At 39.2% G+C, this 13967-nt stretch overlaps 1 protein-coding gene across 1 annotated transcript in view; it reads right to left on the bottom strand.

Annotated features, from left to right (window-relative positions):
- OSBPL11 (oxysterol binding protein like 11) overlaps positions 1–13967 on the bottom strand; it is a 39044-nt gene that overhangs the window by 16509 nt on the left and 8568 nt on the right. The window contains exons 2-6 of the mRNA XM_066323099.1: positions 7528–7596; positions 6236–6411; positions 5355–5434; positions 4416–4598; positions 497–698 (exon numbers count right to left, since the gene is read on the bottom strand). Of these exons, the coding sequence (XP_066179196.1) occupies positions 497–698; positions 4416–4598; positions 5355–5434; positions 6236–6411; positions 7528–7596 (710 nt within the window). The remainder of the gene's footprint in view (positions 1–496; positions 699–4415; positions 4599–5354; positions 5435–6235; positions 6412–7527; positions 7597–13967) is intronic.

Here is a 13967-nt window from a genome sequence, read left to right on the forward strand (position 1 = left end):
TAGAGTTTTGTATTTTAATGCTTAATGGGAAATGGAAGCTACACTCATGTAGATACTTATAATAGGTATTTAGTGTCCAAAAAAAGAATGAAGAGTATGACATTTGACAGAACTGTAATGGACACTAAACATCCTAGAATCTGCAATCCCTTAAAATTCTCTCCCCACTATTACAGTTATATCCCAAAGGCAGCCTTTGTGTTGGGGTGCCTTACATAGTTTATTCTATTGTGAGATGTTGCACAACAATTAGATGTTACGTTTGTCCAGCTGCTGCCGCAGACTCTCTGATAGAATAAATAATTTTAAAAAATATATATTCAACATGCACAGAGCTCCACCCAACACAAACAAGTTGGGATCTGGAAAAATTCACAAGAAACTAGACAGTCACCACTTTTCTTTGCCCGCATTCTAGTGGAATGAACGTTTTTGCAAGAAGGAAGAGATTTGTATTTGTTACAGAGTTCTGCTCTCTGTGAGCACCTATACCCACCTGCTGGTAAGGATCCCTTCTGTTGAGAGGCATGTTGTAACTGGAGAATATGGAAACAGTCATTTAAGCAGTTCATGGTTGCCATGGAAGTTGCTTTGAGCATCAACAGGTCTTGATCCAAGGATGTAAGGTGACCGGAGGCAGGAAGGCATTCTATGCTCCTGATCAAGTCTCTCTGCTGGCCCTCAGCCTGAGACATCATCTGTCAAACAAAACAGGCACTTATCAGCTGGTAGAAGCGTTGTGTGATACCTGCACACAGAGGATCCCAAATGGTTTCAGGACAATAACAGAACTACAAGGTAACAGATATATGCAACATTAACTGTATTTTCTTTTCTTTACTATGAGAACTACTACTGCTACAGAGTCATTAAAGGCATGATGAATCTATTCACAAAAATATATGGCACTTTATTAACAAACAAAAAAATATTGAAGTGACTTAAAAAAAAAAAAGGCAAAGAGGAATTTGAACAAGACACTTGTTGCAGTAAATATCAAACACTTTCATGCCTAGTTGATAGGGATAGGGATGAGGGGGGAATTGCAGGATTACAAATACATGAAAAATATAAAGTCTAAAATTTTAAGGTATCACCCACATGCACTCTGTGTGAGAAGTGATTAAGCTCTGTGCTCTGCACAGCCTGGAATAGGATCTACTGTCTGTGGGTATCAAGATTTTTTCACTCCCTACAATCAGATGTGCAGTACTTCAACAGAGAACCTGTATTCCTCATTTTGGTTCAAACCATGAAGATCTTCATTTACTGTCTGCACTGACACCACACTGATTATCACTATCTCAGCATTTACTTTGCAGGGAGGGAAGAAAAGCCAGCAGGATTTTCACCTTAATTCTGTGTTCAAATTGCAGCTGTCCTGTCCTGCTGTCCTTGTTGCCCTTGCTCTCCCCCAAGCTCCTTTTTTCCTTCACACATCACTCCACACCCCTAAATCACAGAACCTGCAACAGCACATCTGCCCACGTGAGGTACAGGGGTAAAGCACATCAGCCATCAAACAGCAAGTCCTCTTGATGCTCACAGAAACAAAATACTGATTTTGAATCACAGGGATGAAAGCAGATTCCTACACAAGCTTGTCCCTTTTCTGGGGAGGAACAACAAACAGCATCCATGTAACTGGACAACACTACTCTGCAATCACTGTGTGTTCTGGTAGTGGAGGTAAATGCAAGGACAGATCGATTGAGCAGAGCAGCAGCACGATTTCTTTTAAACACCTTTAAAGAAACATGCATTTAACTGCTACGGCACTAGATAAGCACTTTTTCACTCCAATTATTTAATTCCTAATCCTAGCAGTATGAGACTGATTTTTTTTTTTCTGTACTACTACCTGCAATCCCTTCCAGGAACTGCTTTTATGCAATACTTAAGGAACGTGTATTCATCCAAGTTCATAGTATGTGATCTTTGGAACTTTTAAGGGCTTGGCCCCATACCATGTGAAGGTGTGAATTTACAGAGCATTGGCTCGTTATAAGTGGTATTAACTGTGCAGAGTCAGCCTTGGCATATACCAAGAGCAAGAGGGCAGAAAGCTACTAAAACATTTAGTTACAGATAGCCTTGCCTTTGCAAACACACCAGCTGCTATCACAACATGTGTCTCTTTTTTCTCCAGTCAAAAATGTGATAAGAGCCTTTGTGTGCAGTTTTTCTCCAACTTTGAAAAAGTGTGTTGGCTTAAAAAGAAGCCCCCACAAAAATACCACAGATTATTAGTTGACAAATCACCACAATCCTTCTGGTGACCTTTACTCTTAGTAATTCACCATGTGGTAGGCCCCAAGCACTTCATTCCAGGATCAGGACAGACAATAGGACAAGCCATGCTATGCTTAGCTATGAAGTTCAAATAGGCACATCTTCCCTTTCAAAGAACACATTTTGAAGAGTCCTAAGGTTTTTCCTAATTATACACTCAGCTTTGGGGAAAAAAAAAATAGTGCCAGGAGAAGAAAAGCACAGTAACTAAAAATCCAAAATCCTCGAAAAATACATAGGCTATTTTTCTCACTTTGCAAACACACAGACACCTGCATTTAGTGCAAGTTAGCAAAAAAATTTTCTTAAACCTCCTGAGCTGCACAGTAACCACGTCAGCATCATGACACACATTCAGCCAAGAACAAGGGGCAGTTAAAGGGAAAGGGACTGACAAGGAGATCCAGGTATAGTGCAGTGCATGGGAAAATCAAAGAAGGTCACACGTAGCAGATTCTCTGAAAGAAGTTGCTCTTTCCACAGCTTTTCAAAATTAATTTCTAAGGGTCTAAGTTGTACCATCCTCAGGGGTAACAGGCAAGTACTTGCCTTTCAGTATTTTAATTATATAGATTTAAAAATCCTAGTCATTGTATCTAACAAGCATTTTAACTTAAAAAAGGCAAGCAAACTAACATTCAGGAGAGCCAGTACTACTGAGGATTTTTCCTCTGTACAAGCCAAAAGTTTTTAAGTTGATAAATAATCATGCTGTGCCACCAAACTCAGTAGTAATCAAAAGAGCATGAAGAGCTTCCTGTGCTCTTTGTAATGCCAGGAAAAGTCATTCCACTTTACCCCAATTACAGGATGCAAGTCACTGCTTCAGTGCTCCAGCTCACACAATACTCATCTCTCCTCTCTGAAATTTTGAATGTCGTAATGGTGTTTGAAAATTCAAAAAGTGAAAAAGCCATTTCTGAAACATTTTTATTTTCCTGAGTACCTGGCAGCACTTCACACTTCTCTGCATTAGCACTATAGGAGACTCTACTGCTCTAAGAGGATAAGAACAGGATGGCAGCAATTACCCTTTTGCAAGACATCTGCAAGAACAGTCTGCTGTGGGGAGAGATTCACAGACTCTAAGGTTTAAAGAGGCAGTAACCTTGTGTAACTACTGAATAATTACACATTAGGACCTGATATAAATCAAGGCACAATGACAGCATGCCATACCAGTGAAAGTATCCGCAACACCCATTTACTGGAGAACTTGCCACAGTGCTCAGGCCTCATACTTTAAGGTTAATGAGGCTCACAATACACAGCACTCTTCTATTCCAGTTTGTCTAAGTTCAATTTCTAGCTATTCACGCTCCCTGTATCTTTATTTGCTAAATTAAAAAGCTCTCCATTAGAAACTTATTTTTGCCAAGAAATATATCACAGCACACTAATTACAGTTAAACATTAAAATACTTATTAACATCAATACTACCACTAAATAACACAGGTTTGCAATGTATTATCTTTAGAGAGGCAAAATCCACACTGGAAATATTCACAAGTTAAAATCAACCAGTAATCAGTCTGTTCTGTCAGTGAAGATGGAAAGGTAATTATTTCTGGATTTTTCTCCCAAAATACACTACACCTGAACATATAGTGAAAAAAGCAGGTGTCTGAATTGCTCTCTGTTCAGTCACATCATCCCTAGACAATCTGTCTAAATGAATCAGCCTACCAGCAAATGGTATTAGCAACCTGAAATACAATCATGACCACCTTCTCATTAGTCATAAGAGATACAAGCACAGCTTAGTCAGTTCCTCTGTAGCTTGACATGGGAAGAAAAGTGTACAATAGGATCGTAGTATGTGCTGTTATATCCCTTAAGGTTACTCCCTTGTCACCTATAGTGCTACGACTTGCAAGGATGAGAACATGGTTTTACCTTCAGCATCAGGATTCTACTGCAGAGTACAAAAACCACAGAACATACACCATGAGCTTCTACAATTAGCCAGGGCAAGTTACTTATCTTCACACAGCTGTGCAAGAATAGCTTAGGACATGCTACTGACAATATATCCAACTAAGAACAGCAGGTTTCTCCACAACCTTACAAATAACACCACAGCTCTCTCAAAAAACTGTAAGGGAATTTAAAGCATACAAACCTCTCTAACATCTACAAGGTGATCTGGCTGCATAATGGGAACTCTTTTTCCCGTTGGCAATCTGTGATGTCCAACATTGAAGAAGGAAACTGCATTTTGACTGGGTCTTCTCTGCACACCAGGAGAGTTGGCACTTCCTTGGGATGCAAGAGAGAAGCTGCGAGATTTCAGAGGAGGGTTGTTCTAGTGAATAAATAAGCATATTGAGAAACATTTACAATTAATCCTAATAACCAGCAAATGTTCTAATGTGAAAGATACAGCAGAACAGTTTAATTTTTAATTTTTTATAGAGCAAGGAAAGATGGTAAAGCCCTAATAATGCATTAGTAGCAACTGCTAAATATTTTCCACTGTCTGCTTCTAGCTGCCCTCTTTCATAGTCTAATTAAGAACAGTCTGTGAAATAAAATTGATCAGTAAGTATCACTTCTCTGACTTGAAGATCAGTCCTTGATCTGCAACAGCACCAGAAACTGACTCCTAACAGATCCTGCAGGGATAGAGCTGACATTTAAAAGAATGGAATTTCATTTAGAGCTATTAATTCAACTTATCTCTTATAACAAAACCAACTACAAGATGCTGATTGTAACTTAAACAAGATTTTATTCAGGTATCAGAACAGGTGTTATGGCAATCAGGAGGTCCTTTGAAACATACTATATGCACACCTACCATATGGTTAGCAAATGGAAACAACAGTACTCAGATACAGTGTTGAAGACTTTTTTCCTCAAACATGGAATTCATCCTAAATTTATGTGTGGGCTGCTGAGTGGTTTTTAAGGAAAAAAAAAAAAAGGTTAAAGGGGAAAAAAAAAAAAAAAAAGGAAAAAAAAGTAATGTTCCCAAAATGTAAGGGCTCCAATAACACTGAAGATGTATTTGCAACTACTTCTACCACCTGATTTTTGCCCATGAGAGCATCAGTCATACCTTTCCAATAGCTTCTGTGTGATGCTGTGTGCATATCTGTAGCCTGCTAACCCAGTGCTGCCGCTCTTTAGCATCAGTAGCTAATAAAAGCAAACCAAAAGGATTCTGTTAAATGAAGACATTTACAAGTATGGGCAAAAACAACTGCTTAGTTCTTAAAAATCACAAGACTAACAGTGCAAAGTAATTTATTATTAATCTAAAACTCATTTGCCTGTAATAGCTATAACATTAAATCAAATTCAACATAAATAGTATATACTTTTCTCTTTCTTTATGCTATTCTTAGTGTTACAAAATTAGTTTTAAAACATTAGTTTTAAAACATTAGTTTTAAAACATTTAAACCATAACTGCCCTCACTAATATTGTAAACTAACAACATGAAACATATTCCTGGAACAAGAGTAAGGTACTCCAAATTAGAAAATTACAGCAAGTCTTCAAGGGAAGAAATACTCAAAGTTATTAGCCTAGATTTCTGCAGCTTACAGGAATCAGAGAATGGGCTTCTATAACCACCATAAGGTGGCTAACAAACAAAATGTTAGGAATAATTAAATTCTCTGTGACTATCACCACAGCACTCCTACCTACAATGATGCAGAAAACTTTGAATCAGTACACCACACATGAAGATTAAACCCCATTCTACACATATGAAATCTTCTGAAGGTCGTCAAACCCAAACATTATGGAACAATCCATAAATACAGACCATTTCTAGCTGAACAGTGGGATGCAAGTTTTGCACATAATTTTCATGGCAGCACTTTACCAACCAGGTTCTCTCGCTTTGGCCCTGCAGCCAAGCAGCCCCAGGTGAGAGCCAGGACTGTCCTCTAGTGGAAGGATCCCCTGCCCAAGAATCCAGGTCCTACCTCTTAGTTTATACTGCTCCCCGCTGGCAGCATTGACTGTGAAGGTGTGAGAGTCTTCATCACTAGGTGAAATGACAGCTCCAGCCAGCTGCAGGGTACCCCTGGGCTTCAGATGTCTAGACTGCTCATTCACAAAGTACTCCAGCAGGCCAGCATCATTATTTAACACAAAATACCTGCAAGGATAACAAACTAAATACACCAAATAAAACCAGCTCCTTTTCCGTGGTGTTTTTTGTGGGGTCTTTTGTGGGGTTTTTTTGGTTGTTTTTTGTGTTTTGGTTTTTTTGTTTTTTTTTTGGTGGGTGTGTGCAGATGGTAGTACTGAGGGAATTCAATACTCTCCTCACAAGTTGGCACAGATGGGATTGGGACTAAAAGACTTGTGTAACAAAAACCCCTAAACATGTGAATTATGTCCCCAAGATGGCACAAAAATTAATTTCTTGTAATTTTTTTTTTCTCAGAGTGCAGGAACAGAACAAAATGCCCATAGAAGAACATTATCTCAAGATTTGGGAAATCAAAAATGATATCCTGAATCATTAAGGCTTAATACATTCTTAAACTACATACATTAAACATCCCCAGAGAGAAAGGAGCTGAGATGCAAAACCATGAAACTGAACAAATTCCAGATTTTATTTTTTTTTAATGGAACTGGACATTATGCTTCAACTTTCACTTGAGTTTAATGCTGAGTATACTGACATGAGCCATTCCATGCCAGAGGCAGCACAGGTGGCACAGTGTGGTTCACTAAGGACTTGTCTCTCCAACATTAATTTCATTGCACTGTGCTGCTCTAGAAACAGCATTAGACAAGAAACCTGACCAGAGAATTTCACCTGACACAGAAAATCAAGTTATTCCAGGGGAGACTACATCCTGGGAAAAGCTTGCTTGAGTTTGAACTTACAGTAATGAAGTCTTAATTTTTTAAGTGATAGCATTATCTGGCACAAAGGTGAAGACTCAGCAAAAAACAGATACAAAAAAAAACTTAATGGAAAAGGAGAAAGCCTAATGCTTTTTACACATACAAACATCATTATAAGCCACTAAATGAGTTAACTGCTTTATATTGCCTATGCTTTTTTATATTCATGCCTTAATACAAATATTATTCATCTACACATTATTAGCTTAATGTACATTGAGAAAAGCATTAGATTCTTGCATAAAGTTTGCCTACTAGAAAAAAGGAAATCTAAGTATTGAAAAAATCTGAAAGATATTTATTTGGATGCTGCAGAGACAAACATTACTAAAAAGCACCATAAAAGACTTACCGATATTGCCAACCAGTGACAAGATTGGTGTATTTCATTAAGTAGCCACAAATATTTTCCATGTGATCACTGTCAAAAGAGAGAAAAAAAGCAATCAGACAATACCAAACACATTTTAGGTCATCCCAGCTTCTGACCATCTTTATTCTCAGGAAATGAATTTAATGTTCATTTTTAGAATGGTACTATCAATTTAATAAAGCTCCACTTTAAAGATTTTCCAGCATTTTCCAGCCTTATTCCTAAAATAGTCTCTTATGACAATTGAACCAAACTTGCCGAATTCCAAATAATTTCAAATCATAATTAGCTGTATCAATTCAACAGGCACTTCTAGACACATTTTTACAAGTTTCAGGTAATTAAAAACTTTGTATCCATGCAGCTTCTGGTTCCTGCTCTCTCTTCAAAACAAACCTCACACTTTTGGAGTCCTGAACAAAATTAACTTTCACTAGCTTATTAATAGACCCCTGGATAGCACACAGATTAAACAGTCTGTAGCTATTCCTACAGACTGTTAGTTACAGACTGTTAGACTATTAGTAACATCAGTGTGATGTTACTAATCCCTCGTGTCCAGCACCCTTTCCCCTATACAGTCATGCTCCTGAACACATGTTCTACAAAACACAAAATGCATCCAAGTGCAGGTCACATCAACATATTCTGAAACCTAAACCAGAAGCCAAAACATCTCCTCCTCTGGCTTGACAGGAAAATCCAGTAGTTTCTTCTTCGAAGATTCACCTTGAACATCCACCAAAAATGCCATCAAAGGCACTTGGCATGGAGACTTATCACTATAGGCAAAATACATTACCATTTCTGAAAATCAATTGCCCTAAATAAAGCTTACAAGGTCCATGGCTACAAATTACTCACTTTAAGACCAAAGTTTAAAGACTCACTTTATGCTGTACATTCCCACAAATCTAGAAACGCCACCTCAATGCCCTCACCTCACAGTAGGGCATAATCCTACACTGAAGAACACACTCTTGATAGACAATTCATGTCCAGCAGGAGAAAAGGTCCTATTATTACAAAGAACTGAAACAGTGACCAAAATACCAGACACTATTTGCTTCTCCCAAAGAAATTTGTCTCTAATCTTACTTAAATTTTAAATTAAAATTTCTGTAGGTTGTAGTATGTTGAAGACTAAATGAAATTATTCAGAGTCCAACCTGTCTTGGCTGTTAAATGGACAAAGTAGCCCCACGTCAGCAGAAGGGGGAAAGTGGGGAAAACAGATCTATGAGAGCCAAGGGATCATCTCCATTAGTGGGTTTTGGTTGCAAACACAGTTGGGCTAAGTACTGGGGTAAATATTAAATAACAGCTGAAGTTGCTGTCTACACCTCATTTACAGACAGTATTACCAGATTAATTAGAAATCTGACAATTTGATAAATACAGCATGTTACACTTATCTTAAAGGAAGCCATTTAGGGTGACACTAATGAAAACAGCCACAGAGTAAATCACTGCCATTCAGCGATACGACACAAACCAAGAGATACAAGAATGTACGTTTTTTGAGGAGAAAACCAAGCTGCTGATTTTTAATGTTACTTTTAAAAGCAAAAATATGTGTCCTAGCTATTACAGAAGCAATCAGTATTGCAGTATCATCCTGCAATGGAGACCAGCCAGCAGGACTGTCTAGGAATTTAATTTCTAATAGCTCATTAAGTGGTACTACAGATAAAAATAAAACCAAGGAGAGCAGAGGGTGTCATATATTTAAAATGTACAGAGAAGCTAAAGGAGACATAATCAAACCCATCCTCTGCAGACGCCTCTCATTTGTTATTATTGGCATACAAGGGAAGTACAGTTTAGACTTGCTCACTGTCTTAATTTAGCTGAAAATTATGAGATTGCATAGTCATAAAAATGCATGAGCTTGGGTTTTAATCATCTGAAAATTGTCCCTAGTCACAGCTAATTGTTTTTCAGCTCTAGTGAATGCAAGCTACATCCTTTCTCTTCAGTGAGACACTGTACATAGCCCTGCACATTCAGGCTATGGCCACTGCACTCCCATTAATGTGCCTAAATCACAGGTACCTTTAACAGAACCCAAGAAAAATCAGAAATGTAAGTTCAGACTGCAGTGAATGCAGTAGGACTATATGTATGATCTATGGAAGCCCATTTATCTGACAAGGGTAAATTAAATAGCTTTTGATTAAAATAATTTGACCTCTGGGGTTTTTTTTTGGAGTGACAGATATAATAACTGGTTTTGTCACACAGAAGGGAGTAGAAGGGAGTGTAGCTCTTCTGGTAATGTAGTTCTGCATCCAATGACCATCACATTTTGCCATCATCTGCATGTTCCTTTCCGCTTGGATTTCCACTTTCTCTAGACCAAAACGTCTCCAAATGCCTCCTCTTCAATAATTTATGTCTCTAACCTCATCAGTCCCAGAGGGTTCAGCTGAAAGACTTCGAAAACAGTGCCCCCATGGAAGCCTGAGAAAGTGACTGAGAACCAATATTTCAACATTTGAACTAACGTTTATTTTTAAATAAGTGAAAATTATATACACTAAAGAAATCTAACCCCATTCTGCAAATTGCTATTCACAAAAGAAGTAAATTCTATAATTGTACATAAACCCATGACAGAACTACAATTAACCTCCTAATCTTCTTCTGCATGTAGGAACACAAAAAACGATTCTCAGTATTATTTATGAACAAGGCCAGGGATTGTAACTAAAGCACTTCTTCAAGAATTTCAGGATTAGTGCCTCCACCTCAAGAGTTAAACCAAGATACTTGCTGTTGCTAAAGCAGTGATGTAAGGCAGTTAACATTAAAAAAAAAAAATACAAAAACCCACTTAACCTGAAGAAAACCCAGTAACATATCACTAGTATGGAATTGACAGCCAAGCTCTACAGAGCACTACAGAGAGGTTGTAAAATGGTAGACTTTGAGAACAAGAGGTTGAGGTTCAAGCATTGGCTCTGCTCACAGATAACCACAGTTCATAAAACACGAGTAAGCCCTTACTGTTGTCTCATTGGAAACAGTGCTGACAAAGCCTGTCTCAAAGTCACCAGTGTACTTCAAAAGCCTCCAAAATTTCCAACATAGGGGCTTTTCTAGAAAACAGATTTCAAAAGTGAACTTGACACAAAACATTGAGCAATTTAACACTGACAGTGAGGCCTGGCTCCCTTGGGATCTTTCCTGATTTTCAGAATCCCTTTGCATTCACACTGCTGCCTACATGCACGTACATGTACCTATGGGTACGTGTGTCTTTCCACAGCCAAGATGCTGTTGTTGCTACTTAAAATGCTCACCACAGTCTCAGATTGTCAGAGGAATAGCAACAGCTCAGCAACAATGAGTCAACAATCCCTAAAGGCCCTATTTCTGTCGAAATTCACATGTCCTGTCAAAGAAAGGAAATGTTGCAACAGACAAATCATGGTCTTAAGGACATGAAAAAAATTGATTTTAACTTTTGCTGGACTACTTTAGGTGAGGGTATTATAAAAACCATAATCCAGAAAAAAATTATGCAGAACACATGATATAACATCTGAACTCTAGCCCAGCAATACCTACCACCTCCCAAAATCTGGGGTTTTTTTCCCAAAGGCTGAATATCGTTGAACTTGACTGTCCATTTATCACGATGTTTTAGTTTATAAATACTGTGAGATGGACTGAAACTGCCCATATAAGCAAATGACAGACGTCTGTGAACAATTACACATCAGTTCATATTCTTCCTACAACATTATCCCTCCCTTACATCGAAGATGTTTACCACAAGCCAGATTTCTACATATCACTGTGCTATTAAAAAAAAAAAAAAAAAAAAAAAAGGAATAAAAGATTATGAAGAATCACTGTTAGCTTATTCATCCTTCTCTAGTTTTACTTGTCCTTTCCTAAGTTTCAGCAGCTGTGAGTGCCTTGCAGGGTGGTCTCCTGTCTGGGGAAGAAAGAAGACAGTGACAATCAGGCCAAATTCCCCTGTATCCTGTTTATGTGCAGCACCCGAGCTTTGGACGCAGATACTGAGGAACAGTAGTCCCATAATGACGTCTTTCAGGAGCTCCTGCCAAGACACCCAGGCTCACACCTGACAAGTGCTGGGCCAACATTTTCTCTGAGAAGCAGCAGCAATGCAAAAGGCTTTGCCAGCCTGTTTTCATACCCCTCACGTGTAGGTTTCCGTGAAAGCCCCACAGAAAAAAAATAAAGCTAGCAGTGGCACAAAAATTACACTCATCAGGAAAGCAGTTACAGAACAGCTCCAAGACTGCCCTTCAGATGATTTTAATTTTGCTGGGAGCCAGACAGAACCACGTGGGATGCTTTGGGCAGCCAAGTCTCTGAAGACCCAACAGCTGCCTGAAGAGCAAACGCAGTGGCCAAAGGCTTCCCCACTGACTTGCGTAAGCCTGACTTCAAGCAGCAGCTGAGTATGTGTGGATTTGCTGCCAGCAGGAAGGATGACCAGGAGTCTGGAGCCCATGAAAGTGTCAGGGAAGGTTCCTGAAGGGGGATCCAGCCTCCAGAGCTGCCATGACCACTGTTGTGACAGTGCCTTTGGATCCTGGCCAAGGGAAAATGCTCCTTTCCACTGAGCTCAAAGCAAGATGCAAACCTCTGGTGAAAGAGACACATTAAAAGCTAGCAAAGCATTAAAAAAAAGGGAAATCAAGAAATGAGGATTGTAACAGTGCAAACCAATGAATGATTTCAACTATACAGTCTGGAAAAAGCAGTGATCATTTTCACTGAATTTGTTCATCTCTATTTGCCCACAAGTTCACTGTTGGCAGTGGCTTGCTTTTTCCTCACTGGGCAGTGCAAAATGCTTGTCTACAGTGCACTGATTTTCCTTTTCCTTACACAGTGGGGTAGGCAGTGGAGAAAAAAAAAGAGGAAAATAAATCGAAACAGCTATGTCAGCATTGAACACTTGGGCATATCTTCTGCAACTGCAAGAAAGCACAGCCAAGTTAAAAAGCACACTCCAATTCCACAGCCCTGTGGTGAAGGAGTACATTCCCCATTAAACCCAACAAGGTGAGGCAGAAGCATCAATCACATCTACTTTTCCAAACAGCTTTTGGAAGAAAGGAAAAGAACTATCCTTGCTGTGCATCTCACCAGCAGTGCTCTATAGTCAGCTGTGAACTGGCAGCAAAGCTCCTGCTCTTCAGCTCAATTATAAATTTAGAAACCAAAAACAAGTGCAAGGAAAAGAGGTCCAACACCATGACAAGAACATGATCAACAGTAGATCCTGAGGATACTTCAGAACACTCCAAGTACGCCAGCAACACACACCCCATCATTACATACAAAAACTTCTCTTCACATGCACTCCTGTAAATCCTCAGGAGTCCAGACAAGCATTGGAAGAGCAGCATGAGGTTGCCACAAAGGAAAGGTGTGCCAGAGCCAAAATGAGCCATCAGCTGTCCATGATTCCAGCAAAATGCAGTCCACCTTCCCTCCCCCTGGGGTTGAGGGGCTCTCCCACAGCCTACCCTCGCCAACCCCTGCTCTCAACACAACAGTTGTTGAGTTGAAATTCTGTCAATACTAGTTCTCAAAGGGAATGATAACTCAAGCTAACAGGTTTTTTTTAAAAAAACATCTTAACTAAATTTGGATTCCATTCTCCTCTTCAGAGCATTAACAGCACAGGTCAATTACACACAAATGAAACCACTGTAACACTTTTGTAGTGTGGCAAGTAGAAGAAGAGAGACAATATTTTATTAATAGGTAGCAAAACACTGTTCTCACAACGAATATAAAACTGATTATTTAACTACTTTATAATTTACAGAGTTCTCTAGCTTTCACAATACATCTGCCTAGAAAAAATTGCAGTGACATTCAGCTCAGCAATTTGTCTCACACACAGGTGAACATCTCAAAGTCAGCAAGAACTCCACTCACGAACAATTTATTTGTGGATTTGCGTCAGCGGAACAGGACTGAAGCTGCACCCAAGAGTCAGTAGCCAACCCAGCAGATTTTGGGGAATGATGTCAGTGGAAAACAAACTATAGATGTAGCCAACTTCATTTTAGAGCTGGAGCATACAGAAAACAAGCACCCCAAAAGGTCTGAACTCTCCTCTTGGTGCCACTGGAAAGGTTGCCTGCAGCTTTGCTACCCATTTATGATACCAGTTTACATCAGCACACCATAATGCACAGTTTCACACATTACTGTTAACAAACCCCAAAGCTCTCAAAATCTAGTTTCAGAAAGCTCAAGCAGTTAACTTAAAGCTGCTCTACCCAATGAACAGTACTGATATAACACAGACAAGGCAATCATAATGGATGAGCACCTTTGCAGTTTTGGACAATCTGCTCCCTGTGATGCCTGGGAAAGCAGTGGATCCTGGTAAGGGCTATCCACAGAGACTGGTGGAG

Source organism: Sylvia atricapilla, chromosome 7, assembly GCF_009819655.1.
Source record: "Sylvia atricapilla isolate bSylAtr1 chromosome 7, bSylAtr1.pri, whole genome shotgun sequence".
NCBI lineage: Eukaryota > Metazoa > Chordata > Aves > Passeriformes > Sylviidae > Sylvia > Sylvia atricapilla.